The sequence below is a fragment of the Phoenix dactylifera genome, chromosome 14, assembly GCF_009389715.1.
Source record: "Phoenix dactylifera cultivar Barhee BC4 chromosome 14, palm_55x_up_171113_PBpolish2nd_filt_p, whole genome shotgun sequence".
NCBI lineage: Eukaryota > Viridiplantae > Streptophyta > Magnoliopsida > Arecales > Arecaceae > Phoenix > Phoenix dactylifera.
This window is the reverse complement of record NC_052405.1, coordinates 211274-238919: the sequence shown is the minus strand read 5'-3', so window position 1 is coordinate 238919 and position 27646 is coordinate 211274. Positions and strand designations below refer to the sequence as shown.

At 38.1% G+C, this 27646-nt stretch overlaps 3 protein-coding genes across 4 annotated transcripts; 1 reads left to right on the top strand and 2 right to left on the bottom strand.

Moving 5' to 3' along the window:
* The first annotated feature begins 640 nt into the window (after positions 1–640).
* Positions 641–14154, top strand: LOC103701306 (O-fucosyltransferase 9-like). Of its 2 annotated transcripts, XR_001879103.3 has the most exons (11): positions 641–1196; positions 4257–4329; positions 4521–4588; positions 5856–5944; positions 6683–6880; positions 9287–9491; positions 9616–9783; positions 10837–11004; positions 11309–11499; positions 12700–12765; positions 13758–13876. XR_001879103.3 is itself a non-coding variant. In XM_039133200.1 (10 exons), exons 1-10 carry the CDS (start codon positions 843–845, stop codon positions 13891–13893), a joined length of 1650 nt encoding a protein of 549 aa, XP_038989128.1. In that variant the 5' UTR covers positions 646–842; the 3' UTR covers positions 13894–14154. The 2 variants fall into 2 exon arrangements, 1 of the variants encoding a protein (XP_038989128.1); XM_039133200.1 differs by lacking the exon at positions 12700–12765 and having other exon boundaries at positions 646–1196; positions 13758–14154.
* Positions 14155–15297: 1143 nt separating this feature from the next.
* LOC103701307 lies at positions 15298–16188 on the bottom strand. The gene has a single exon (XM_008783322.4). The coding sequence runs from the start codon at positions 16095–16097 to the stop codon at positions 15648–15650; it is 450 nt and encodes a 149-aa protein (XP_008781544.4). The 5' UTR covers positions 16098–16188; the 3' UTR covers positions 15298–15647.
* Positions 16189–18492: 2304 nt separating this feature from the next.
* LOC103701402 (cyclic nucleotide-gated ion channel 18-like) lies at positions 18493–27466 on the bottom strand. Its single transcript, XM_008783438.3, has 6 exons — positions 26610–27466; positions 24608–24820; positions 24200–24513; positions 22799–22910; positions 19714–19950; positions 18493–19516 (listed from the first exon to the last, which is right to left on the bottom strand). The coding sequence occupies exons 1-6, from the start codon at positions 27087–27089 to the stop codon at positions 18734–18736; spliced, it is 2139 nt and encodes a 712-aa protein (XP_008781660.2). The 5' UTR covers positions 27090–27466; the 3' UTR covers positions 18493–18733.
* Positions 27467–27646: the final 180 nt, after the last annotated feature.

The window sequence follows — 27646 nt, the reverse complement described above, 5'->3', positions numbered from 1 at the left end:
CTCTTTTTATAACCAATCACTGCAAGCTAAAAGTGCTCAATAAATATCTTCAGACTTCTCTTTCAAGACTCAGGATAACCATACAGCATAGACTCCACACAGATGTCTTGAATTAGGACTTGTTTAGAAGGATCAATTAAAAAAAAAAAAAAGAACAAATATTTTATATTTGATTCGAGCTTTTTTATATGAATAAAATTTTTATATTTTATAAAAAAATTAATTTTTACCCGTTAGAAATTAGATTTTTTCTTTTTAATACCTTTAAGCTTTTAGATGTAAGCTATTTAGAAATGTATTACTTTACAATGATAAATTAAATATATAAAAATTATATTTTTAAATACCATGTATTGAAACATAGGCTTTTATTTATTTATTTATTTATTTTTTTTCTGCCGACCAAACGATTTTTTGGTGTCAGCACAGGATCCAACCAACTCAATTAAGTCTCCGAAGAATCTAATGTCCATCGATTCTTAAAATTAACTCCAATTATGATTCTCTTATCAATAACCACATCCACACCCACGTAGATCTTTGTGCTAAATACGATGTACGGCGCGATACGACAAGATGCCAAGATCCTCCATCCGGCTCCTCCACCGCCCTCTCCAGAAAAAAAAAAAAAAAAGCATCTCAAATACTAGTTTCCCACCGGCTTCCCCCACTTAAAAGCTTGCCGGTCCTCAACTCTATGCTGGAGCGCGCCTCGAGTCCCATCTTCCGCCATTAATTCCCTCTTTAATTCCTCCCCTGTCTGTCCCCACCTCTCTCTCTGGCCTTGAAATGATCCCGAAGGAGCGACCTTTCACGAGATCTGGGGGGCTGCGGCGGTGACGATGCACGACAAGAGGTTGAACGGGAGACGGCCGCCGTCACCGGCGTCGTCGCCGAGGGCGGCGCGGCGGGGCGGAAGGAAGGAGTGGGGGGCGCCGCCGCCGGGGATGGAGCGGCTGCTGTACGCGGCGTTGGCCGCGCTGTTCCGGCGGAGGGGGATCCTGCTGGTGGCGCCGCTGCTGTACGTGTCGGCCATGCTGGTCTTCATGGGGAGCTGGAACCTTGATGCCGTGCCGGTGCGTGTCGGGGTGGCTGTGCTCCACCGCCGGCCGCCGCCGGGGGCGGTGTACAGGAGTCACCAGGTGTTCGAGAGTCTGTGGCCCTTCATGCAGGCCGACGTGAGCCACTCTAATGCGGTAGGAGGGGAAGGACTCTTCCCTTTTGTTTGCTTTCTTGCTGATCTTATTTTCTTTATAGCAATGTAGAGAACAAGATGTCGTCTTTGTTCTTGTCTTCTTGAATATTTTTTTATTCTTTTTTTCTAATATGCATCTACTAGTTAGACTCCCATAGGTTGTCATCAGGGACTAGTAAAAAGAGAAATATCAAATTGCTTTCAGAACGTATAATTTTATAGAATGTTGACAAAAAGGTGAGATTTTTACAAGCGGTTTCGTTGTTTTAGTTGTGGGAAACTTGGAGAGGTGGATCAATCCATTCTGGAGGCTTTTGCAGCATTGCTGTATGCTTGGATGTTCTTAATTTCAGATTCATAGTTTCACTTTTTTTTTTTTTGGGGGGGGGGGGGGGGGGTGGTGAGGGACAACGAGGAAGGGGATAAAAAGAAAAAATTCATAAGTTGCCAATGGCCCAAAAGGGAAAAAGGAAGCGACGTTTACTAAACTAATAAAAATATCAAAGACTTTCTTCTGATCCATGCCAAGTTCCAATGGCTCTTAAACTTCTTGGCATCCCTTATAATTGAAATGCAAACGGAGGGAGCAATATGATTGGATGTTGGGGTGAGCTGACTTTTATGAAGGTTAATCTACCACTAGAAGATAGAAAGCTTATGCTTCCAATCTGCAAATCTCCGTTAAGCCTTTCAATAACAAGCAAGCTACCCCATGTAAGTGAAAGACTGAGATACCTGATTAGCTTGTCGTTGGAGCATTCTCCCCGACTCTACCGCAACTAAGGACATTTAACTTGAATCAACATGTGGCTAGTGCTGAAACAATAATGAAGAAATCTCAAACTGCTCTATCACCACATGCTCTATGGAAGATGAAATCCCCAACAATGTATTGATTATTGAAGGTGACTGACCATGTCCAACCCTCTATTTGGTCGAAGTTCTCTAATTCGGTTTCCTTTGGCCTCTCTACCAGCATTATGCTGAACACTAGTATGAATAGAAAACAAAGGGGATCATCTTACTTATACCCTTGCTACAGTGAAATAGTGCTGCAATGGTGCATGGCACAGTACACATACTACATGAGCCTCTTAGACAATATCAATACATAAATCCTTGCCTTTGAACGTTGCTAGGTCATTCTTGAATATATTCCTTAATATGATTACCTAACTGGAAGCTCACCGTCGAGTACTGACACTGTTGAAAGATTATCCTTGGACGGGTGAAACAGTTTTAGAAATTGTTAGGTATACAGAATGTTTGAGTTATATAGAAAAATGTCCATATAAGGTTTGGGTAATTATATCTTTTTATTGGTTAATGGCAATTGGGGAGGCTTTAGCAATGATAAACAGAGACATGACATTATGATGAATGGTAGCATTTTGTGTATGAAATATGATGGAAATAACTAGCTAGGTTGGTCGCCATATGAATGGAGAAAGTTCAATTATGTCAACTTTATAAGAGAGAGGAGATTATACACTTGCATGATTTATTTTGGAACTAAACTTATGTGTCATCCTATGTAGCTAATGAAAGCAGCAATGAAACAATGATTATGGCACATGATGGAAAAGAACCCATTTTGTCAATTTTCTTATTGAAGCATATTGCGCAAAGGAAGTAGATAACCAATAAATGTTTTTTTATTAGTTGGGGAGACTTATATTATTGAGGTGTTGAGATAATTCATTTGATGTATGGACCAATGCTATTGAAAAGTTAATCTTTAATGCCTTTTTTTTTTTTTTTGCAATATACCCTACGCTAATTCCCACTCTTGAATAACTTGGCTCTTGGATGCCTCAAATTATCATGGCAAAAGGTAAAATCTTAATCGTACGATAATATCTATATAGTTCAGAGTCCATTTTTACAAGATTTATCATAAAGGGCCTCTTTAAAGGGACACAATATATGTTATGAATATGATAGATTGTAACTAAGTAGCTTATGCCCTCAGTAGTTTGGATGTAGTAATTTTGCTAAATGAGAGCCTAGCAGATGGGAAGGAACGTAATTATGTTAAAAAGCTATTATCAGGATACAACTACTCTCATTGGTGTCATATTTTTTCTCTCCAGTACTGGAAGATCTTAAAGCTCCAAATAAGCCATGTTTCTTCAGAGGACCTGCATTTCAGAACTCTCCTGTTTAATAACCTCAATGAATCGGTACTTAAGTTAATGCCACTTCATGGTTTTATAGTGTCTCGGCCCTTAAATCCAAGCTCCATGTTATGAATCACAATCGCGGGCATCAGTTTTTTGGTTTTTCACACTTACTGGACCAGAATGTGTAAATGGTCCATTGATATAATATGGAGAAAGAATCTATGTTCTTAGTTTTAGGATCAAGATGTTATTTCCATCATCCAATGTGCAGGCACCATCATTCATTTGCAGAGGCAGGGAAATGAATCAGTTGCCCCCTTCTCCGCTCCTGAATCCATAATATTTACAGTGGTTGACTCTTCACATATTTCTTTAAGCACCTTCCTCTGAGGCAAGAGTCCTCTTGTCACACCCTGAATTTGAGTGGCTCTAATCTTGTAAGAGATCTCTTGGTTTCCATTGTTTAGATATCAATCTGCTTCATCCTTCCAACTTGATGATATTATGCTAATATTGTTAATTTTATGAGTATTTGCCTTAAGGATGTAATCCTAAACTGCATGGACATTTGTTAGCAATTTGGTGCATTTTTCGCAATCTTTAGAGTGATAGGGTTAATTGACATGGTAATGCAATGTGTCCTTGGACTTAATACAGATGTATAATATGCGATGTATTATTATTTTAGTTATACTTTGTAATGAATATAATTTATTACTGTATTTAGACATGCAATTTTTAAACATGATTTCGCTATCAAGTACTCCAATTATCTCTACTGCGATCCATCTATATATGCTATTGATTTTTCAGATAGATTTTTCCTTTTTTTCCCCTCTTAATCTGTTTGTCATACTTGAGCAAGAATTTTCTAGTTTTTGCTCACTGTTGCTTTGATTAGTCAAATAACTGAAAACTTGTTGTATGAATATGTGCAGTTGATGACAGCATGGCATCAAAAGGCAAGCCAAAGATGGAAGCCATGTCTCAACAAGAGGTTATCTCATGCAGGTTTGAGTTTCAAATTTGATGTTCAGATTCTGTGTACCAAATCTTTTGCACAATATGCTGTTGTTTGGTGAAATTTTTAAGACCAATCTGTTTGTCTCGTGATGAGCATTGAACTATGAAGTTTAATTTTTCACATATTTGCACACACATCAGAATAACATTAAGAAACTGATTTTACTTAGCATTCTCAGAGTTGCCGCCTTCAAATGGCTTCCTCATAATCGAAGCAAATGGTGGGCTAAATCAGCAACGTCTATCGGTAAGTTCAAGTATGGAAAAATTAGTTGCCATTTCTTTTTAAAAATTACTATTATCTAGTTGGCATTTTTTAAGAAAGTACTAATAGGTGAAAGGATATTCTGATATTATACTTGTTTTCTTTAAGAAGCCTTAGAACCCAAAGAGTAACATCTTTTCAGAAACAAAGTACTACATCACTCGCCATGTGGATTATTTATTCTTTTGCTAGAGGTTTGGAGCACTTAGTGGTATATATAACGCTACTCAACAAAAAAATGCTCCTGAAACTTAGTCCACTAACACTTGCGGCAAAACTCTTTAGGTGCTTATTATTTAGCGGTAGCCAACATATCATAGTCCTCAGAGTCCATTTCAGTGAAATATATCTGTCTATGATGTGGCAGCTGCTGGTTGGCTGAGGTCATTCATTGTGTCCATAGCTATGTTTAAGTAGAATTGCCCTTTTGTGTAATTGATTTCATTGGCATCTTATACTGACTCACCATAGAGAACATATTTATTTGTTCGAACCAAGGTTCGTTGTCTTGATACTGGACCCCGTACCGGTGCCACACTAGCATAGTGTCGGCACGATACGATACTGATTTTTTTTGGCATACCGAGTGTCGGTACACCACCGGTACCGGTACCGGTACCGAACTAGGATGGTACAATACGTCATACTATGGTTTGAACTAGGGTATGCCGTACTGGCGCGTACAGGTCGGTACGGGCCGGTACGAACCGGTCCGGGCCAGGACCGGTACCAGATCAGCGTGGGATCCGATACCGGGAGCTTTTTATTGGAAAACTGCCTAGTAGGACTGCCGTACCGGTACGGAACCAGAATGAACCGATATGGGACCGGTACGGGCTGCCACCGGTACGCCGACCGGTATCGGTATGGCGGACTTTGGTTTGAACAAAATCATTGCATCTAACTTATGATAACATAAATTTAACATGCTGTATTCTTAGCCTTGAGGGATGTTGGAGAGATCCTATCATGCTAATTTCACTTTGAAGTTTGAAGTTTTCTGATCTCTCTCTCTCTCACACACACACAGTCACACATACATACCCCACACACATGCACACATGCATTCGCAAGCATGCATACACACACATGCTCGAACACCCATCTTATTCACATCTATATCCTAACATTCAGCATGTTAAGTTCCTTTGGATATCAATTGAACATTTTCTTCTTTGCTATGATATAAATCTTTATTTGTCATGTTTCCACTGCAAATTATCTGATGTTAGCTTGTTCTTTGAGACAGATATGCGATGCAGTTGCTGTGGCAGGTCTATTAAATGCCACGCTTGTCATCCCCATGTTTCATTTGAACAGTGTTTGGCGTGATTCCAGGTTATTATGTAATTCAGTTCACATCTTCTTTTTAGTTGATTCATCTCTTGCTACATTTGAGATTGTGGATCACTGGGACAGCCTTTTTTTTTTTCTTCTTTCTAGTATATTCTTTATCAGAAGTTGCTTCGACACCCCCTCCCCCCTTCTCTCTGATCTACACATTGCTTTTTGGTTTTGTTATATTTTGTTTTCTTTGCTATGTTTCCATATTTATTCACCTTAATTTGAGGATGCTTTACCTTTTCTTTTATAATTTCTTATAGTAGCTGGCTAGCTGCTATAGTTGTTAATTGCTATTATTTAATAGCATTGTACATACATGAGCAGCACGATTCTTTGTATTGTACAACAGTAATTGGAAGACTTGTTAATTGTCTAATTCCTTTAAATTTGTTTTGAAATTTTGAAATTTTTGGTCACTTGCTTTGTTGGATTCTTCATGTTACATATGTCTGTACATATCCTGCTTTTCCTTTCAAGGGGTAATACAATACAGGTTGTTGCAGTTGCTGCTTTGATCTGTGCAAAAGTTCCGATCAATACTTCTCTCTTTTGAAGTTTAAATCTTGCAATTTCATTGCAGCTTATATTTTGAATGCTTTGACATTTTCTTTTAATGCTAAAAATATCATTTTCTATAATTATTCAGTTGTATTTATATGCACTTCACCTCCTTTATTTTAGCTGCTATGTTTTGAAGACTAACTATGTCTTTTTTTGTTCTAATACTTTCAGCAAGTTTGGGGAAATCTTTGATGAAGATTACTTCATTGAGACACTCAAGAATCATGTAAGAGTGGTCAAAGAACTTCCACAAGACATACTGAAGCGCTTTGACTATAATATAAGCAACATTGTGAACATGAGAACTAAGGCCTTACAATCCAAAACGTATTATTTGCAGAAGGTCCTTCCCAAATTATTAGAAATGGGGTATGTGCGCTTCTATTTAGTTTTCTCAACTAGAATATCTTTATGATATTTGGCTGGTTTTGTTTACCTCAGCATTGGACATCATAATCATTTTTTTCACTGATTTTGTAGAGTCATTTTCGTTTCTAGTGTGAAAGCCACTGGATGTTGCATGACATTTTATGCGTGCAAAGGCAGTGAATCATATCATTAATTGTTTCAGAGTACCAAACTCTCGTGTTAAATCCAACTTTGGTGGCTCACTCCTTAAATTGATATGGGGTGAAGATTTACAGCTTGGCTTTATTAGTTTGGTGATTTCTGGCTAAGAACTAGAGAACAAGTAATTACAGATGGATCGAAGCATAAAAGATCAAAAACTAAGATGAATCAGAACCTAAGCAATCAAGACTTAATAATAAAACTTTTTGATGTGAGTGCTAGCAAGGAAACTAGAAAAATAATTTAACAGAAAAAGATTAGCTCTTTGTGAAGATTCATTAGAATGCGATGTGATCAAGTAAAATACTGACAAAAATCTTATTCTATCAGTGTGGGTAGGTGCAGCTAAAACCCTTTGAATCTGCAGTGTTTTTCTTTGGGGTCACTTAACAGCTTTGATGATGCAATGGAATAATATTTCCTTCATCTTGTGGCAATTTTTTAAATTCTGTGCTTGAAAAGTGTAACCTTATTTTTATTGGGGTTGAGGTAGTCCAAGGAATAGATTTGAAATGCCTGAGTCCATTGGTTATGTGAAATGGCATAATGATGCCCAGTTTTTCAGACAAGCCTTTTTTCTGAGTGGTCTTTGGCCTGTTCAGGAATCACTTGGTTTTATGAATGAGGTGCCATCCCATTCTGATAATTAATAAATCTCAAATTATGTGATTTTCATTTGATTAAATTAAAAGACTTAAGCAGATTCCTTGCAAGTGCAGGGAACCTGTTTCCTTGTTGGAAGAATATATCAACTGGGAGCTCTGTCCTTGTGGCCAGCATGCACTTTCAAGGAAACATATTTCATACATATTTGTTTAGAAGTTTCTGAAAGTCTATACTATTTATTCATACATGTTTCATACATATTTTAAGCCATGCTTCCTCAGGTTACAAAAATTATTGAATACTATATATCACTTTAGAACAGAATATATATTGTTTGAATAGCATAGACTCTCGGAAACTGCTGAAAAAATTAAAAATATATTGGGATGTCAAAAACTATAATTATTCTGAATGTTTTTTTTAAAAATTAATCTGAGATGTTCATTTCACTGAAAATAAAAAAGTTCCATCTACATCCCATTTTCATAAATAAAACAAGATGCTATTTTGATTCTTGTAATGCTATGTATATGAACATATGTAAATATGCTTTAAAAAAATGGTTACAACAATTTTCATCTATTGCCCAAATAGGAGTTATTTTCCTGTTTGGTTTTGCATTTTGAATTGTATCTTGTTCCTGTTTCCTGTTGGTATTTTTTTTTTGAATAATTTTGGTACTTTCATTTTGTTGCTTTACTTGAGTCTTTCTCATGCATCTGATATTCTGATGGCAAGTTGGCTTGAGAACTTGAATAGAGGCTGTTATGTATTTTATACGGAGTTTAGAAGGGGGAAGTTTGTAAACTAATAAAGGGAAAAAAATGAAAAAGATAGCAGCACGATCAAAAATAATTTGGCTCCATGTGAACAGGGATCCAAAGAGCCATTTTATGTTGGTCATGTATTAAAATTGATGGAGTCTGTAATCTTGCTTTCATGTGTTAATCAGTGGCATTGCCTTGGGTTATGCTCCTTCTTTAAGTCTCTCTTTTAGTATCTTCTCAACTTGTCACAATGAAAACTAAAAGGTTCCGTGCCCAGATGGCAGAGTATGGATTAATATTCATCTGCTTCTTTGATATCACTATGTTCAAGACCAAAATGCTCTAATATTGATATTCAATCACTGATAGAAAATGAAAGGAGATGCCTCCAAGCAGCTTATGGTTGACATCACTTTCATTGAACTTGTATTCGATAAAAATTTGCATCCTTTTGGACTTGTATTCATCTCAAAGTGGTTTTATGTTGCAGGTGAAAAGTTAACCACATAAGATCTAATTTTATTTCTGTCCCTATAGTTGAGCATTTTCCTGATTCTAATCTTGGTTTGGCTTAGTTCAAGAACTAACTTATTATGTATAAGAATTTGTACTGGTATACCTTCTCGGTTTTTAACAACATTTGGGTACTTATTTTATAATAACCATCATCGGATGTAAAAACATCTTTTAATGTTTCCTTCTACTAGTCCCTTTCTGAATTCAAACTGTTTGTTGTAAATGATGTCCTCACTTCCTTCTGTATTTAGATGTTACAGAGTTTTATATCTTCAGTTTTTGAATTTTTATTCAGTTCTTGTATTCATTGGTGCAGGGCTGTACGTATTGCACCTTTCTCTAATAGGTTGGCACACTCGGTTCCATCCAATATCCAGAGGCTGAGATGTTTGACCAATTATGAAGCATTACGGTTTTCTCAACCTATAAGGGTTCTTGCTGAAAATATGGTTGACCGGATGGTGAAAAATAGCTCCATGAGTGATGGGAAGTATGTTTCAGTGCATCTTCGGTTTGAAGAGGTCTTACTTCAGTCTCTGATTAATGACTTGAAATTTTTGTATACTTCTACTTCAATCTCTGATTAATGACTTGAAATTTTTGTATACTTTCTTCATAATAGACTCACACAAGTCTGTATTTCAGGATATGGTAGCCTTTTCATGCTGTACTTATGATGGTGGTGAGGAAGAGAAACATGAAATGGATATTGCTCGTGAAAGGAGTTGGAAGGGGAAGTTTAGAAGACCAGGTCGAAAGATAAACCCAGAGGCTAATCGAATGGGTGGAAAATGCCCTTTAACCCCATTAGAGGTTCATCACTGTACTCCAACTTGTTTTATTGATTATATATATATATTTTCAAATGAATTAAAGCTCTGATTGTGATATTTTAACTTCTTCAGTATGTGATAATTAACCTTGATAACATAAATATGATTTGTTGTCTTATTAGTGATATGAAATATCTGCAGTCAGATTTGGTGTAAATATTGTTGTTTTTTTTATGTGTAAATGAGGACTCCTAATGACATGATTGTGCTTGAATACAAATCCGAATTATCTCCTGTAAGGCATTTCTAATCTCTGATAAAGGTTTCTATCAGTTGATGTCCAGCAGTTTTCCTTATAATATTTACAGATGCAACATTTACTCTTTTGGTACTAAAGAGTTATCTAGTCATAAAATTCTGATACCACTGTTGGGAGAATTTGAGAATATGAAGCTTCCAAATTCCAATACATTAAATTCCTATTTCACGACAAATAGAAAATCAAGTTACAATACATAATTGAATAAGATACACCATTAAAAAATGTGGTTTGCTGCCCATAGGCAATTTAGGGTTATAGAAGTGTATTTTAGTTATCATATGCAGATCCTTATAATTCTATATGGACGCCCAGGATCTCCTGCTGACTTCTTCCTCAATTCAACCTCTGCCTGACCATATATCACAATTTCAAGTTAAGTGCAGGAGGAAGTAGCAGTTTAGGCACTAGGTCAGATCTCTTTTGAAAAAAGAGGGGTGGCAGATCCTTTATACCGATATCACTTATGTTTTATTTGGAGAGCATTTCCTTGCTCAAGTATTGTCCAAGGTTATTGTTTCAAGTATGCTGCTTGAACCATGCGTTGTGTTTCATCTATTTCTTTGTATGTTTTTTTTAAATTAAGTACTGCTCCTTTTACTATAAAATAATAAACTAAAATGCTAATAATGCATTGTGCAGTCATAAACTGCAGCATTTATGGTAGTGAACTTCTCTAATTAATTTTGATTATTCAATAGCCTCGAGATTCCAGAATTTTCTTATGAATATATCCCTCATTCCCTTCTTTAATCAAATAATTGGTTTTTTTAGGTTGGGATGATGCTTCGAGGCATGGGGTTTGACAATACTACACCAGTTTATGTTGCTTCTGGTCAAATTTACAATGCAGAAAGATATATGGCTCCACTCCGTCAGTTATTTCCGCTTTTAGAGACAAAGGATACTCTAGCGTCAGCTGATGAATTAGCACCATTTAAGGTAATAATATTAATAATGCTTAATTTTCACTGCAAAATCCTGAATAAAATGTAAACTGCAATCTTGATGCTGCTGTAATTTTAACATTTGTTTTATATAAAGTAAAGTCTAGTTATTTCTCCAGGAAAAGAATGAATTAAAATCTTCTTTTCCTTCTTCTTCATCCAGTGTACTCTTCTTGATTTGCAAGAAAATTTCTGGTTCTGCCACACAGTTTTCATAAAAAGAAATCAGTGTGGTATTTTATGGCTTGTTTTCTGATTGACGGGTTGATTTGTTATCTGATATTTAGATGTTCTTGTAGGGTCACTCATCCCGTTTGGCAGCACTTGATTACACCTTGTGTGTTCACAGTGAAGTATTTGTGACAACTCAAGGGGGTAATTTTCCACACTTTTTGATGGGGCACAGACGGTATCTTTATGAAGGACATTCAAAGACGATAAAGCCTGACAAGAGGAGATTGGTCTTATCTTTTGACAACCCAAACATAAGGTTATTTCTCAGGAACCATTTTTTGTCTGACTTTAAATATATATTCATCTATTTATTCCCATAGTTTTCTTAAACTGTAGAAATATTAGGAAGAAACTTCTTCTTGGAGAAACACTTTAAGAATGTTGATTGTTGTTCCGGGCCTTCCTTTTCACTGGGATTGTATTTTGCAGTACTGAAAGATGATACCCATTATGGGAACACTAATCATAACCATTATAATAAATAATGAGAATTCAACCTAAGAAAGTTGTTGGAATCATTATTGTATTATCTTGTAGTTGAATGATGATGCGATCAAGTTATTTTGCATGCTACAATTTGCTTGAAATTTACATCAGAGTTATTTTTCCTGATAATTTTCTTCTTTATAAAATTATGGAATTTAAATTAATAGCAGTTTGTACAAATAAATCTATCTTTTGCAAAAAGTAGTATACAGGTATCCACAATGCATGTTTAGTAAAAAAAAAAAAAAGCTAGATAAGAAATAGTAATATTAAAAAATAACATAAGTAATAAGAAAATGCAAATGGGAGTTAGAGATTGAAGGTGGATGAGGTTGTTAATAAAGGGGATAGAGATAGGAGAGAAATAAGTTTATTAAAGAGAAATTAGTTAGGATAGAGAGAGTAATTTGGGTCATTAGAAAAATCACATTGGATATTGGATCTGGATGTGGGAGAAAGTATAATTAGTTACATGTACGTTTTGTTTTCCAAACTACTCATGTTGATTGTTGTTATAGAACAAAGATTTTTTTTGCCAAGCAAAAAATATTCCATTCATGGGCAAAGTTAACAGACCTGAACACTTCTTTTATAATATAGTATAAGATTTCACTATTAATCTTAACTGCATCTTAAGTTTGCTAATTTTGCTTTCTTTCAAAGTTATGCCTACTTTAATTTGTTTAGTTCTTCTGATTTTTTTTCAATCTCTGAGTCCTTCTATGCTTCTGCAAAATCTCAATGACTTGCAACTTTTCCTTTGATGAATTGGTCATATCTTGCTTTTTATTCTTACGCTTAAAATGATTCTTTAGCCTTTAAAGGTTTTTAGTTATTCTGATGAGAGATTACAGTATGTAGTGTGAGGATCTAAAGCGAATATTGATTTTGTTTTGCGAGATCATCATATGGAAATGCATTTTGTTGGATCTGTGTGGTTGTCGTCTTATCCCAGATCTTATATTGGCAGTGTTTCCTAAAGAAGGCTATGGCTTTCAAAGTAAAATTGACCATAAGCCCATTGTCACCTCTTCAGGTCAAGTCCTTTTTTCCTTTTCTGTATATGTTGTTTTTTTTTCTTTTAACCATTTCACATGACTCCAGTTACCTTCACAAAGTTGTCTTTTGCCTACATTACACATAGCTAAGCTATACAATGCAACTCCTTTATTTGTAAATAGTGCTGTTCAGAAACATTCATCTGATGTCCTATATGTTTGACATCTTTTCCTATGCTACTCTCCTGTGCTCATGCCCCCTTCCTCGAGCAGCATTTTGACCCATATTGCATAAGTATATAATGTCATGGTTTTTCATTTTAATCAAATAATTTCTCAAGGCACTACTTTTGAGGTGGACCCATATATTGAGCCTATGGTCTGATTTTAAGTGATGGAATAAATGATAGATCTCATGATGGGGGCTGAACTTGTGTGGTAATACTGGTTCAGCTAAGAAGATTCAGCTGTTGGATTGATTAAAGACTCGGTCAGACTCAACCAATATCCAAGCAGGCTCTTAAATGTTGGCATATGAAGCAAATCAACTGCATATATCCTTTTCCTATTAAGTGGCACACTAGGATCTCCAGGAATTTTAAATGCTTGGATCCTCTGAAATTGTTTGTGATTTTTGTAGAATCTCAATTAAGGATGGTTACTTCGTGAGCACCATTTAATATTCCTTGAATTTACCTTACTGTTGAACCAAGGATAGTCTTTTTATAGTTATTAAACAGCATCACAGTTTAACATTGTCAATCTTGTTCCACAGACTTATAGAGTTCATTCATGAATGCCATATAGTGCAAAATCTTTTTTTTCCCCCTCTCTGTTCTTTGTATGATTTCTCAAGCTTTTGTGCATGTTAGTTACCAGCTTCACATTTGTGTTTTCATCTTGACTCCATTCATCCACCTGAGTAGTCAACTTTGAACTTTGTTAGCTATTTGAATCCACTACGATTTCTTCATGCTCAGAAACTGCGAGATCGAGCAATCTTACAGTCTATTCACGATCTTGATTTCAGATGGGATAGATTCAAGCGTAACATGCAGGAAGTTCTTCATCACAGTGACTTGAAGGGAGTTGGATTAAGGAAATCGGATGCATCTCTGTACACTTCTCCCATGCCTGACTGCATGTGCCTGCGATCAGAAGCATGAATCTGTAGATGACATACACTGGGAGTCAACGGTAAATTATACTCAGTCATATATGTCGATACATGTGTAAGTAATCTTGCATTAACAATCATTCAATTGCATTAGAAATTCATTCAATTCTTGTTAGGTGAGCCAGAGAGATCATAATTTGATACTGTATATTACCAATAGACGTCTTCATTGTATACGTAACAGAAACAGCATATTATAAGATTTTCTGAAATGTTAGCCCTTCTGCATAATTTCAGGGCTTTAACTTAATCAGTTTCTATATGGTTTCTTACGTATAATGTTTGTATACCATTTTCATATTGCTAAATTTATTTTTGTGGACTGATAGCAAACTTTTCTTGGGGCAGTCTATAAACTGTATGATTTGTGCTGCTTGATCGGCTAATTGTGATCCGTAAGGAAGTGATGATGATCTCTGGAACAAGTAGTTGGGATTTATTCCATAAATTATCTTATTGGAATTATGATTCATATAAAACCAGCAGGGCAATTCCATTTTTTTGGCAGTAGCTTGATGACTTCACAATTGTAGTGATGAAAATGCAATTCTTAAGCAAATGCGAAGACATGGGCGAGAAGAAGAGTTGCAATGACATAACAAACAAATAGTTAAATAGTTTTGTTTTGTTAAGCTGTGCAAGGTTGTCTTATTTATTATCCCAACTGGAATTTCTTTTATGTGACAGGATCGTGATGGTAAGTTATGCTTTATTTTCATTAGAATTTTTATCGTAGTGGCTCAAAACTAAGATCAAGCATTCTTCCAGACATATTGTTGAAACTTAAACTTAAAATATTTCAGATTTCCTGTCTGTTCCTTCATCAAGTTGTTGAATTTAGTTGTCCTTCCATGTGTTAGTAAGTAATGCTTTATTTTCATTAGAATTTTTATTGTAGTGGCTCAAAACTAGGATCAAGCATTCTTCCTGAATATTGTTGAAACTTAAACTTAAAATATTTTAGATTTCTTGTCTGTTCCTTCATCAAGTTGTTTAATTTAGTTGTCCTTCCATGTGTTAGTAAGTAATGCTTTATTCTCATTAGAATTTTTAGTGTAGTGGCTCAAAACTAAGATCAAGCATTCTTCCTGACATATTGTTGAAACTTAAACTTAAAATATTTCAGATTTCTTATCTGTACCTTCATCAAGTTGTTTAATTTAGTTGTCCTTCCTTGTGTTAGACAGTCCAAGTTGTTAGATATGAGCCAGCTCCCTTGTCTTACTTTCCCTTAGATTTTAGACATTTTGCTTATAAAAAAAAAACATTAGGCATAGTGGGAACTAGAAGATGATGGTAGTGTTACCACCTTTGCATGCCTCCACGCAAATCATTTTACAGGGCCTTGAAATCAACGTCCAAGAATGCAATTCTTTGCTTGTCAACATAAAACTGCCATAAAACACAAAGTGCAGTTGTTTTAATTTCTTTTGAAGATTCTCACATATACGGTGATAATAAAAAAAAAATAATAATACAGGACGAATCGACGCCCCGGTGCTCGAATAATTCGGGCGACTAATTCCCGTCCTATTCTCCTTCCCATTAGCATAATTCTTGTCCTTCTTCCTCCCCCTTCCTTTCCAATATATTAATTACCAGACAAGAATCCAATCCACGGAGCGAGATAGAGAGAAATTCGGACCTAAAAAAGATCAAAATTTCCGTATAAATTTGAACCGTCCAACCAAGCTGACAATTTTTTTTTATAAAAAAAATCCAATTTCTCCGCCGGCGATCTCTCTAGCAGACGTCGCCGTCGTCGTCGTAGTCCCGCATGGCGCCGACGAGCCCCAACTGGTCCTCCAGGTACCGGTGCAGCAGCCGATCCTCGATCGCCGCCTCCCCTTCCTTGCGCTGCACTGGGAACCCGCCGCAGCTATCCTCCCGGTGGCCGGACGGGCTCTTGCTCCGCCGCTGGAGCCGGAGGCAGAAGGCGGCGATGCAGAGGAGGGGAAGGGAGAGGCAAATCAGGGGGAGAAGGACCGGAGAGAAGCAGATCAGGGCCAGCGCCAGGCGCCCCCTCCGGCCTCGTCCTCGGCCACCACCGCCGCCGACGCTGGACATGGGAACGATTCCGGGGATCCACCGCCCGCCGCCGCCCATGGCAAAAGAGCCGCCTTTGATGGTCCTTCCCTCTTTTCCCATTCCATGCTCCACCCCGCCCCACCACTCCTTCCTCCAAGTCCACATGGCCACCCCCAACCACTCTCCCTTCGTTTATACTCTTCTTCTTATTTTATTCCAACAATGTTTTATTCTATACATTTATCACAACAATCACATTAACAATGTTTTAGTACTATACAAAAAAAAAAAATCTCATTACTGGAGAAGAAAGTATATATCTATAAATCTTGTGGATAAGATGGTAAGTTTTCTGTGCAAATATTCCATCAAGAGATCGATACGAACAACGAACGTGCCATGTCAACACCATGCACAATGACTTTATAATATTATTGGATGTTGTCAAATTTATTTTTAAAAACATTAGATTCAAATGATTCTAATTTGATCATATTTTTTTTAGATTTAAGTTTTGATGATCATCCAATCTAATATGCATGGGCATATGCATACAGAATAATGATCATTGCTTTGTGCTCTAATCGAGTATCTAACTATACTTTTGAATGGAATAGTAAGTATTACAAAAATTTTAATGAAATACAAACAGAAACTATATCAGTACTTGAATGTAACTTTTCAAATTAGTATGAAGATTTAAATTTATAGTTAACTTTCTAGTTGAAAAACAAGGAAAATCTAAAGGGACGGTCAACCCAGAAAGGTGGGTAGACAACAACCACTATGGGGCAGGAAATGAGGACCTCCCAGGTCCGTGGCGTTGTGAACTTTGTGATGGCCTTTAATTTAATAGAAGTGGCAGGGACAGGCCATTATTTTAGTTTCATATCTTAGGTTGACATGTGAATTGGCTATTCCTTCCTAGGCAAAGTCCACAATTAAAGCTTTGTATCCTAAAGCGTTTTAAGTGCTAGTCCTAAAGGTGGTGTGTGACAGGAACAAAAGATTTATATCACCTAAACACTATTTACAAATTGGGAGATATGAAATAGGCCATGCCCTATCAAACCATCTTTATTCTTTTTTTTTTTTCTTGGAATAAACTATTCCATACCTATCGGGGAATAGTTTTAGGACAATTCTCTGTATCAATTTCTTATGATTATCTTATATTGTACCTCATTTTGATATAGTAGAGTAATGAATATTATAATATGCACACATATAATATATTGCTAGCATAAATTTAGTTGTTCTTTCAGTATTTTGACTTATAGTGCATGTGCATAGCTATTAAAATTTTTAGATTTAGAATAATTTAATTAAAATCTAATTTTTAAAAAGAAATAAAAGTACATTGGCTCATAATCCTTCTTGGCTTAGAAGTATCTCTATCCCTCTTTCTTGAAAGTTCTTAATGTCTAGATATATTAAAAAAACTTCACATATTCCTACATATTTAAGTCTAGTTTTTTTTCTTATTCTTGAAGTCTATTAACATTAGAAACCTTCCTCTAAAGAACTGCATTATGTTTTAAGTCTTTTAAGAGAGAAATCTAATTAGTTTTATTATAAGAATATTACATCTTTTAATTAGGATATTTTTAAAATTAAGAAATTAGTTGATTTTAACTTAGTTAAAATATTATAATATTATATTTTTTTCTAAAAGGAATTGATTATGCTTCCCTTAAGAGGAGAGGATATATATTTTTCTCAAGTCTGAAATCAGTAATGTGGTATGTAAACTGAAGACCCATATAGTTGATCACAATCAATGTTACTAAAAATGTCTAGAAAAGAAATATTATCATAATATCTAGATTAACAGTTTAAACATATAATGATTTATTGTAACAATAATTTATTTAGCACAATAGAATTTTATTTTTTGTTAAACACATAATGTCATACTTCGATATTTCGAATGTATTAGTCATATTTCTAAAATATATTATATTATAATTACACAATTGTTTATCGTATTGTATATCAATTTTATATAAAATGACTGAAAATATATATAAAATTAGAAATAATATATGAGCATATGATATAATAATATATTATAGTAATAAACTAGTAATATTTTTATATATCATATGATTATCTCATAACATATGTTAACATAGCGTATAACTTTTTTACCGTATAATGATATTATATTTAATATTTCATATTTATTGTAATACTATAATACATCATATCTAATATTACTCTGCAATATCAATTTTTTATTCATAACATTATCATTATAATGTAAAATAAACTGTAACCGATCAAGAATAGTTTTGCCATTTAATAAAAATTAGACAATTTAAATTAATTTTCTAAATTATTCCAAAAATTTTGACAACCAAATCTAGCATAAATGCTAGCATAGCTATGCGACCTGGAATAGGTTTCCTTATTCGTGCTTTCCAAATGCCACCAAACAGGAAGTAACATGTGAGATCTAATTGTGTTAATGCTTGAATAAAGTCCGAAAGATCCAAAGCCAGAAAAAGAGAGAGGAAGATCAAAGGGAATACAAGATGTGGATTAATCTCCTGAGATGCTTAAAATCAGGAGCTCTTCGACTCGCCTGTGAGCAGAGCTGCCAGTCTCTTGACTTGATAGAGGTAAAAATGCAGTATAATAAGCTGTAAACACCAGCGCCAGCAAGAGCTTCAAAGTCGCCACTGTACTAAGAGGCAAGTATTGAGAGTGTTGCTACAATTTAATGGTAAAATATACATTGGCACAAAAAATCCTAACTAGTTCCTCTAATACTCTCACGTCACAGCATGATGCACCTTTCAAATATCATCCTCATCGTTTAGCGAGAAATCAGGCTCCTGTGGCTTCAATAGCTTAGGCATCTCCACATCAACAGGTCTACGCTGATGGATCTTCTCATCATTTGCTCCTCTCTTTGTGTTCTTTGCAAACTTCTTAGCTAATACTGTTGCACCAAGATGCTGATTAATGTTCCCATTATCAGTTTCCACCGACGAGCCTCCTCCACCATCCGCAATCGGAGGAGCTCCCTCGTGCTCGCCGGCCAGGCCTTGGTCATCCATCGCCTGCATGTAGTAGAGGCTTTCTTGTGTGGCCAGCTCCTTTGCCAGTTTTCTCTTCTTGTACCGTCGCCATGCTGCCTGTATGAAGCAAGCTCCCCATGTCCTCCATTGGTGAGAATAGAACCTGAATGCATGCTGAAGCTTCTTGCTGTGAAGACGCTTGAACTGGTTGGCCACAAATTTGAGATCTTCAGCTCGGAGGGCAAATGCCTCAACCTCAGTGAGGGACCGGACAGTTCGAGTGGATGATGGCAGGTTGACACTCGGGTTCGGCATCAGGGCCCATGTCAGCAACTCTTCCCCACAAAAATCCCCAGGTCTAAGGGTTATGGAGTTGAAGAATCCAGATCTACCGCCATTGGTGGTGGAGCTTTCCAGGTTGCCTCGAATGATGAAGAGCATTTCGTTAACCGGGTCGCCTTCCCGAACGATGTAGGTATCTTTGGTGCTCAGGGAGGAGACCAAGCGTTCGCATATGGCATCCAATAGTTGATCGTCCATTTGGGCAAAGAATGGGACCTGGCGATAAAAACATCCAAGATTTGAGTAGAGAAGGAGAGATGCCGCGCCACAGAATAACTTCTGAGAAACTCTTGTTTTGTATTCTTGAAGCAAACTAACAAAACTATGAGAGAGCGGAGGCCACCTGGAGACATCTCTATTGCACCGAACTAGAAAGGAGAAATAAGGAGGGTAGGAAAAATTGGCATACTCACACGGCGAACAAGGGCAAGACATAAATGACGCTGGATTTCTCGACGAAGGTCCAAAGGTAAAGAATGCAAAACGGCTTCTTCATCTACGCCTCTAGTGGCGAGCCACTTATACTGGACGAACCGCTGAACTCTTTCTTGCAAATCTGGGGGCAGTTGGCGATGCCTCATCCACTCCTCGATATCTCTTCGTTTGACCCTCCATTCTTCGAGTCTCACAGTAATTGATTGCAAGTAGGTCTGGAAAGAGAAAAGGGAAACTATCAATGCAGTATAGCAAGATAATTAAGCTGAAATTATGAGTTAATACGTGGGTCGGTCAAGGGACTTCGATAACATATATATATATATATATATATATATATATATATATATTACTTAAAAAGATAAAAAATAGTATTGTGCTTAAGTACCAGCACGTTGCATATTGGCGTCATTATGAGACACTTATTGAACGTTATGCAAGGAGATTGGGCAAATAGCAAAAGTGATCTTTGAAGATTTTAACAAAAAATTACATGAGCATAAACAAGATTACGATAAAACAATAAGGATAATAATGTGATAGATATAGCAGTGATCGATAGACGATAGGAATATAGAATTTACTTTCAGTAAATAAGCATGTGAGGAAAAAAAGAAAGATTAATTAGGCAATACTCATGGCCTTCCCCCTCTGTCGCCAACATAGGAAACCGGCATTTCTCTTTCTTATGACCGATTCTCCCACATTGGAAGCAGAATGCCGAGACGTTTTCCTACATGAAGCTTCCGGATCCCAGGGATGAGAGGATCTAGGGCATTGATCTCTATGTCACACAAGCATTACCCAGTTTCCAGAGCTGCTCGGTGAAGTCGTCAATAGCTACCGGGCGGCCTGTTGCAGCTGCGATCTCCAGAATCGAAGTCTTCTTCCAATATTCTAATGGTAGGCATGGCAACCGGACCAGACTATTTCCCTCTTAATTTTGTCAACTCCCAAGGCTCCATAGCCAGTAACTGCCCGACCACCAGCCATGGGCCATCGACAAGGGCCTCATTCTGGTCGTCCACTTGTCGGAAGCGGAAGATGTAATGCTCCTCTGCCAGCAGAAACACCTCAACATCATAATCCAGCTTCCCTCGGGTCTTAAGATCCCAAGCGACTCATTCTGCAAGCACCTCCCATGGCCGAGTTAGGGTTTCACCGACTCCCATGGTGGTGGAGACGGATCCAAAAACCGCGACGTCGATGGAGGAGGAGGGGTCGGAGCCGATGGGGAGGCTTGTGTTCGGACCATGGTTTGCAACGGCCAAGGTCCGGCAACCCAGGTCACTAAGAAGTGGGGCTTGGCCGAGGAAGACGACCGAGTTAGCTCCAAAGTCCACCTCTGGCCCGAGCTCGTCCTAATCAGGGTCGAGTTCGCCGAGGAACCAACCAAGCTCGCCAAGCTCACCATCGAATTCGGACAATTGGCAGAAGCCGTCTAAGGTGGCCCGTCAGTGGTCACTGGAGAAGGGATATTTTGTTTTGAACTCATCTCAGTCTGCAGATGGAGAGAGCCAACCTGGGTCTGAATCGGAGGCTGAGGTCAACTCACGTGTTGAGGCGGGTCGAGCCTAGAAGACCGATGTGGTGGGTCGGGCCAGGAAGCCTAGACCCGTGGACGTGGCGATACTGGAGACAGCGTCTGGTGTAGGCTATCTCAAGCGGGCCAGAAGCCCACCAGTGGATCAGCGGCCCTCCTGCTAGGGAGAGGCCGACCTCTCTTTGGCCCAGTGGGAGACGAGCCCCTCGAAGCCTGTGACGCTCCCTCCATCCTCGAAGGAGGGAGCGGACTCTCACCAAGGGTCTCCATGGCCCCCTTGCCTTTAGCTTCGCTGGCCGGAGTGGGGGCATCAGCTGTTTCACAAGGTGTCTTGGTAATGGAAGGAACCATGAAGGGCGAAGGGCCTGATGGCTTGAATCAGCCGGGTTGTGCGGTTGAATGGCCAGAGGTCCGAGGGACACCGGTAAAGCCCAATGTCGTCGCCAATGCTGTCGATTTAGGGGGGTTGGATCTCGAGTCAGCGACTTCCAACCATGGGCATGCGGTGAGGAAGCTTAAGGCGGTCTTAGCAGTGGATTAGCTTGGCTCGATTGGAGGGTGTGACCTATGGGCTGGCTGAGCGCGGTGGGAGAACCGATGCAGGCTAGATGGGGACCAGCGAATCAGATGAGAGGAGTGGTTCGGTGGAGGACTCAATTGTCCCGAAATGAAGTTATTGATTTGGACTTGTAAAGGGGCAAGTAAACTTTCTTTTCCGCCCATCTTTAAAAGACTTGTACACTTGAATGGTCCAGATGTGTGTGTCCTTCTATACATGAGGCTGTCTGGATGGAGCCTTTAGTTGGCAAGGCTCCATTTTTCTCCTTCTTGGTGTTTCTTTGCAACTGAGTCTCAAAGTTTATTCGGAGGCATTGTGGTGGTGTGGAGGTTGGGTTTTGCTACCTTCGATATTTGTCATAAATGTAACCAGCAAGCTATTATGGTAATTACTGAAGGTACTAGTAACCTTTGGTATTTATTTGTTGTGTATGCCAATACGGATTACAAGTATACCGGGAGCTGTGGAGCGAGGTGTCGTGTATGGAACAGCAAAGCATTCCCTCCTTGGTGGCCAGAGATTTCAATTGAATTGATGGGATAGATGAGAAACGAGGGGGGAAGGTGTTTTTAGGCAAGCTCGAGGCTAGGGAGTTCCAAAACTTTATTTCTACCAATGAATTTGTGGATTTGGGGTTTACTGGTCTAAAGTTCACCTGGTGCAACAATCGGTAGTGGTGAACGAGAGTATGGGAGAGGATTGAGATTACCTGCTTAACAAAACTCAAGTTAAGCAAAATTCAAGCTCATCTAATGTTGGTTTAGATTTCCTGTTGTCAAAATTCAAGTTATTTTATAATTCACAAAACGCTTAACAAAAATACTAGCAAATCTTATTTCAATACATTTCATCTGTAAATCCATATGTGAAGCAGTAAAGTTCAAGTTAGTTATAGAGGCATAAGGAAATTGTAGCTTGAGAAGAGAAAATAGATAAACTTGCAGAGGACAACAAATATTACCTGCATGTTTCCAATTAGATGTGAAAATAGAACGAGACCCACGATACATATAAGGATCGCAAATGACGTTTCTCCTACATAAGTGCTTGTCACCAAGTCCTGCCCATATGAACTGAATGGCAGCAAAACAGAGCACCAAATGAGCTTTCCAACTACAAGATTCTTAAGAGTCAGATTATCTTGTGATAGAACTTTACGCTCCATATGCATAAGCCATCATCAGTTAGTCCTATTAATCCTTATCACGATATAATGAAAAAAAAAAAAATTGCTCAGGTACATGATGAACTCATGTGACAGTCAATTGTTACTAAAAGAAAAACACTTTAAGCAAAGTGAACACTGAAAATAAGAGTACTGACTGAGGGGGCACTTTGTTGGCAGGTTTTACTAAAACAGATTTACAACAAATTTAAAATTAAGTATGACAAGAATATTTGTTTGGCTGCTTTCCATAAAAACTGGTATTGTAAGAACTGGTAGGTCATAAAACCTGAAGAAATGTTTTTTATGAAACCTGTTTTTCAGAAGAAAACAGACTTCATGATCATCTGCTTTACAAAACATCAAAGACAACCAGACAGCTGCAAAGGAGTTAGCTGTTGAAATTAAATGAGGAAAAAATGACTCATTAGTTAACCACCACTCAATTTTTAAAGATCAAGGAATGCAAAATGTCTATATAGTTATCAAGAATCTCAGAGCAGGTCATGATGCCCTATAAAAAGTTGTTGTGAGAAACCTAGAGCATGAGCTTAGGAGGCAAAGACAGAAGCAATCATACATAGCCTCCACATATGACAACAAAGTCAAGAATCAGCAGAAATAAAACAACAGCAACAAAAAGTGCCTCTCCTTATGTTCAAAAGACAATAGCAATCCAGCAATGAGTGCCTCATACGAAGTCAAATGGTTTAGCCTACACGGCCAAGTCAGAAGTAGAAAAAGTTGCTTTAAGTCATCATTAGTTGTCATTATGGAGATCTTAGTGGAATCTATAAGTCTATTTTAAATATGTATACAAAGTCACAAGGTTTTCATGCAATAAGCGGGCAAAGGAATCAGAACTAGGGAACCGCAATAGATTCATTATGATTCACAGATTATAGTTCAACTTATAGACATTTTATTTTATTTCAAAACATCCATAATTGATTCTATTTAACTGTTTCTTCTGCTTTTCTATCCCATCCTCTCTACCTTAATCTAGCTAATCTCTTCATCAAACAGCAAAATAAAAGGTTCATCACCTCTTGCAAGAATCCCCAAGAAATTTCATTTACATGAAAATGGAGAAGGAAAAAGAAAAAAGAAAAATCTGTAATAATGCAAATTACAAAATTGATATACTCAAAGAATATGTCGCAATTAGAACTGAGATCTTGCATGCAGAAGTTTTACCTTAAGTTTTTCAAGCCCCACCAAAGACAATACAGGTACTTGTCAAGGAAGGTCCCTGCAACAATGTCGTTACTCAAAGCATCTGCGAAGATGCCAAAGTTGAACTGGGTCTTACCACTAGTGGCATCACAATTAGCCCGCACAAGGGTGGTGTTAAGCCAGGTTTTTCGCTCTGGTAAATCCACAGTGCTGCAGTCCAAAAAACTAGAAATGCACTTCACTGTATTATTGGCGACATTCTCTTTTCCACACTCAGTTATCCAACAGTTGTACTGGCGCTCAATGGATAAAAGATACCATAAAGCTCCTAATACCTGTATAGAACATAAGTTAGTCAGAATTTCTTGTTCGATATGATATGATATACTATCATTCTTGATGACTAAGAATCTGCAGAAAGAAACATACATGACTAGCTAGCATATAGAGAAGGAGATTATATGCAGCTCCAGTCCACGCAGTCTTTGCAAGTACTCCAGTTGCCTTGACGATCCGCGCATTCAAAGGGAAAATGAGAAATAACCTTGGAATATACTGGAGCAGGACAATCAAGGAAAGAGTATGGTTAGTGTGATTAGCTGTTGAGCTGCTCACTGCTGGTATCACAAACCAGATTAGTATCTGCAACAAAGAAAAGAAACACAATTAAAATTCTGATAGGTGTGCAGCATATGACTGGCTAGTGCCATCAATCAAAAGAAAACATAATATCCAAGAAAGTTAAGCAATGTTGAAGCATATACTGTGCAAATATTCTCCAACATAATTAGGACATATGACAGGCAAGGAAAATATCATCCAGAGGCCTGAATGCTGGAAATACATGTTCATGTAAATGAAGACAGATGGAATTTTGCTGGAAAAAAAAGAGAGGAAAAACAAGGATATGATTTTAAATGTGGATATTTTACCATGGTCAGCTCTCCTGAATTCAATAGGCTTTTATTGCTTTATCCAGCTACAGGGCAAGTATAGCACAACTTGGGAGTGCCATTGGCACTATTAACCGCCAGCCTCTAAATAAGCCTTGATAGATCATTAAATTGCCTTGATCAAGCAGGTAAAGTTGAAAACTTTACAACTCCTACGCTGTCTTAAAATGAACTAAAACTTTCCAAAAATAGGAATAGAGCTATTAAGACTGCCCTACCAGGCTACATCACAGAACTATGGATAAAATTTGATCATCAATCCCTTACAAAATAATTCAGATACTCTCAATAAACCCAAACTGTAGGTCTATTGTTACAAACTGTTCATTGCTATGATTTGATGATCTAGACTGCATTATGTGCAACTACAGAGTGCTTGTCCTCAAGTTATTAGCTGCATTACTTCAACAGCCTCATTATTGATCTTCTCTAGTTCCTCTTGAACCTAAATTGTTTTTAATGGCATACTACCTCCTTGACGAATCCACACACGCACCTTCGAAACATCTCACCACCCTTTGGCAGCCAAGCCCCCCATGACTCCAATTCTAAAATGACATAGTAATAATCTGCAAGAGAGAAGGATCAATACATCCAATTACCAGATTCAACATCATTTTAATGCAACCAAAGGAACCTTTTATGGGGTAAATACTGAATGCCTTGTCCATATTCTATTATATGGCTGTTGCCCTGAAGAGATTAATAGGTCGGTTGAGTTTTTTAAATCTAGACAATGTCCACACCATCTAAATAACAACGAATTATCGCTATAAACCACTAGCAGAACTTGAATTGGGTTCTTTCAAGTATACGCACCTCTAATTTCAACAAGATGCAATTAACCATCTAAAATAATTGTCTCATGCATAAAAGAACGTGATATTTAATTTGTTGGAAAACCAACCCATTCATGAGTTGCTCCTCGAGATGACCCCGTAAAAGTGTTAAAGCCAGATAGAGTAAATAGCATGTAATATTTCAACTGGCATTATTTGGTTCATAAATTCAAGTCAGAGAAAGGTATCAAATTTTTTATAGGTGTAGAATTCATATATTAATTTGTAAATAGCATGTAAATAGAGTAAATAGCATGTAATATTTCAACTGGCATTATTTGAAGTGTCTGGAAATTTTTGTTTGATAAAGCTTTAAATGTGTTTATATTAATTTGTATCTGATGTCAATCAGGAAGAAGGATCTAATGTGATGGTCAATTCACATTAGGTTAAAGCCAGACACTTCATATATAGGTTAAAGTATCAAATTTGTAAACAGTGGAAAAGAGATTTCATCGCGCAAACACCCACACTTACAAAAATAAAGAAAAAAAAAAAAATTTGCTCTATCAAAGAAAGATTTTTTTTTTTATTGCAATGATGAGGTCACTAAAAGAATCTATCAAGAATGATAGAAAAGGAGAAAGGGTCATCAAATTAAGCAGACTAGGAAAAGTTTTTTTTTTTTTTTGAGCATGCCTGCGGGATTGGGAGGGTGGCGGCAAGGTCGATGATGAAATCGCCCTTGAGGTAGCGCATGGCGATCTGGTCGGGGTCGGTGACAAGCTCGCCGCGGCCGAAGACGCGGGAGCTGGGGGCGATGAAGGCGATACGGAACTTGAGGATGAGATGGGCAAGGTAGAAGAAGTCGGCGATGGTGCGAAAGATGGTGACGCTACCGCGGATGAAGGGGTCGATCTGGACGCAGATGGGGCCGCCGATGTAAAGGAGGTAGAAGTAGAGGGGGTCGATGAAGAGGGCGATGAGGCAGGAGATGAGGAAGACGCGGTTCCACCTGAGGACGACGTCGCCGCCGGGGTCGAGGATGCGCCGGGGCTGCCATGGCTTGTGGCGGTGGAAGCGGACGGGGACAGGGGGCAGCGGGGGGCGGTTGAATGGAAGAGGCGGCCGGCGAAAGGCGAGGAGGAGCCGCGAGGCTGCGGGGCCGAAGGCACTCATCGTCCACGCCGGGGAGGGGAGGATGAGGCGGCGGCAGCGGCAGCGGCGGCGGCGGCGGCCATGGGAGGAGGAGCGAGGAAGGAGATCAAGGAGTGGAGTTGGAATGGGAATCGGTGGTTGAGGTTGGTGCTCGGCATTGGATGGTTGGGGGCTCGCGGGGAGCCGCGAGAGACGCAGCGATTTCCGGCGGGAGTAGAAGAGCAGGAAGACTCCTCATTCCTCTCTCTCTGTCTCTCTCCAACAGAGAGCGTTCCACGTCCGTCGGATCGATGCCTACTTCGTTTCACTGAGGTAGTTTGTCCGACAACTAACGAACCATGAGGAAGAAATGTAACGGCTAAAGTGGGGCACGCATATAGAGGGCGCCACGTAGCGAGATACGATCTTAAATCTTCTGGTATTGGATTTGCTCCCGGCTGATGATTAGAAAATTTAGCTTTTGGAGTTACCACATTTTTAATCGATTGATTGAGGTCCAATTGAATAACTTTTCACCTTGGTTCATGCATAAATCAGCCCTTAACCCACTTAGGTAAAAAAAAATTAGGACAATAATG

What these genes read in the sequence shown, in the direction of transcription:
- LOC103701307 (XM_008783322.4), bottom strand. Translation starts at nt 16,097, where the DNA reads ATGTGGACTTGGAGGAAGGAGTGGTGGGGCGGGGTGGAGCATGGAATG.
- LOC103701306 (XM_039133200.1), top strand. Translation starts at nt 843, where the DNA reads ATGCACGACAAGAGGTTGAACGGGAGACGGCCGCCGTCACCGGCGTCG. An exon ending in GCCCTTTAACCCCATTAGAG is followed by an intron (nt 9,784 to 10,836) that starts GTTCATCACTGT and finishes TGGTTTTTTTAG; the next exon opens with GTTGGGATGATGCTTCGAGG. An exon ending in TTTGACAACCCAAACATAAG is followed by an intron (nt 11,500 to 13,757) that starts GTTATTTCTCAG and finishes TCTTGATTTCAG; the next exon opens with ATGGGATAGATTCAAGCGTA.
- LOC103701402 (XM_008783438.3), bottom strand. Translation starts at nt 27,089, where the DNA reads ATGAGTGCCTTCGGCCCCGCAGCCTCGCGGCTCCTCCTCGCCTTTCGC. An exon ending in TGGGGCTTGAAAAACTTAAG is followed by an intron (nt 22,911 to 24,199) that starts GTAAAACTTCTG and finishes GCTGCCATTCAG; the next exon opens with TTCATATGGGCAGGACTTGG. An exon ending in ATCTAATTGGAAACATGCAG is followed by an intron (nt 19,951 to 22,798) that starts GTAATATTTGTT and finishes TTCTCTTTCCAG; the next exon opens with ACCTACTTGCAATCAATTAC.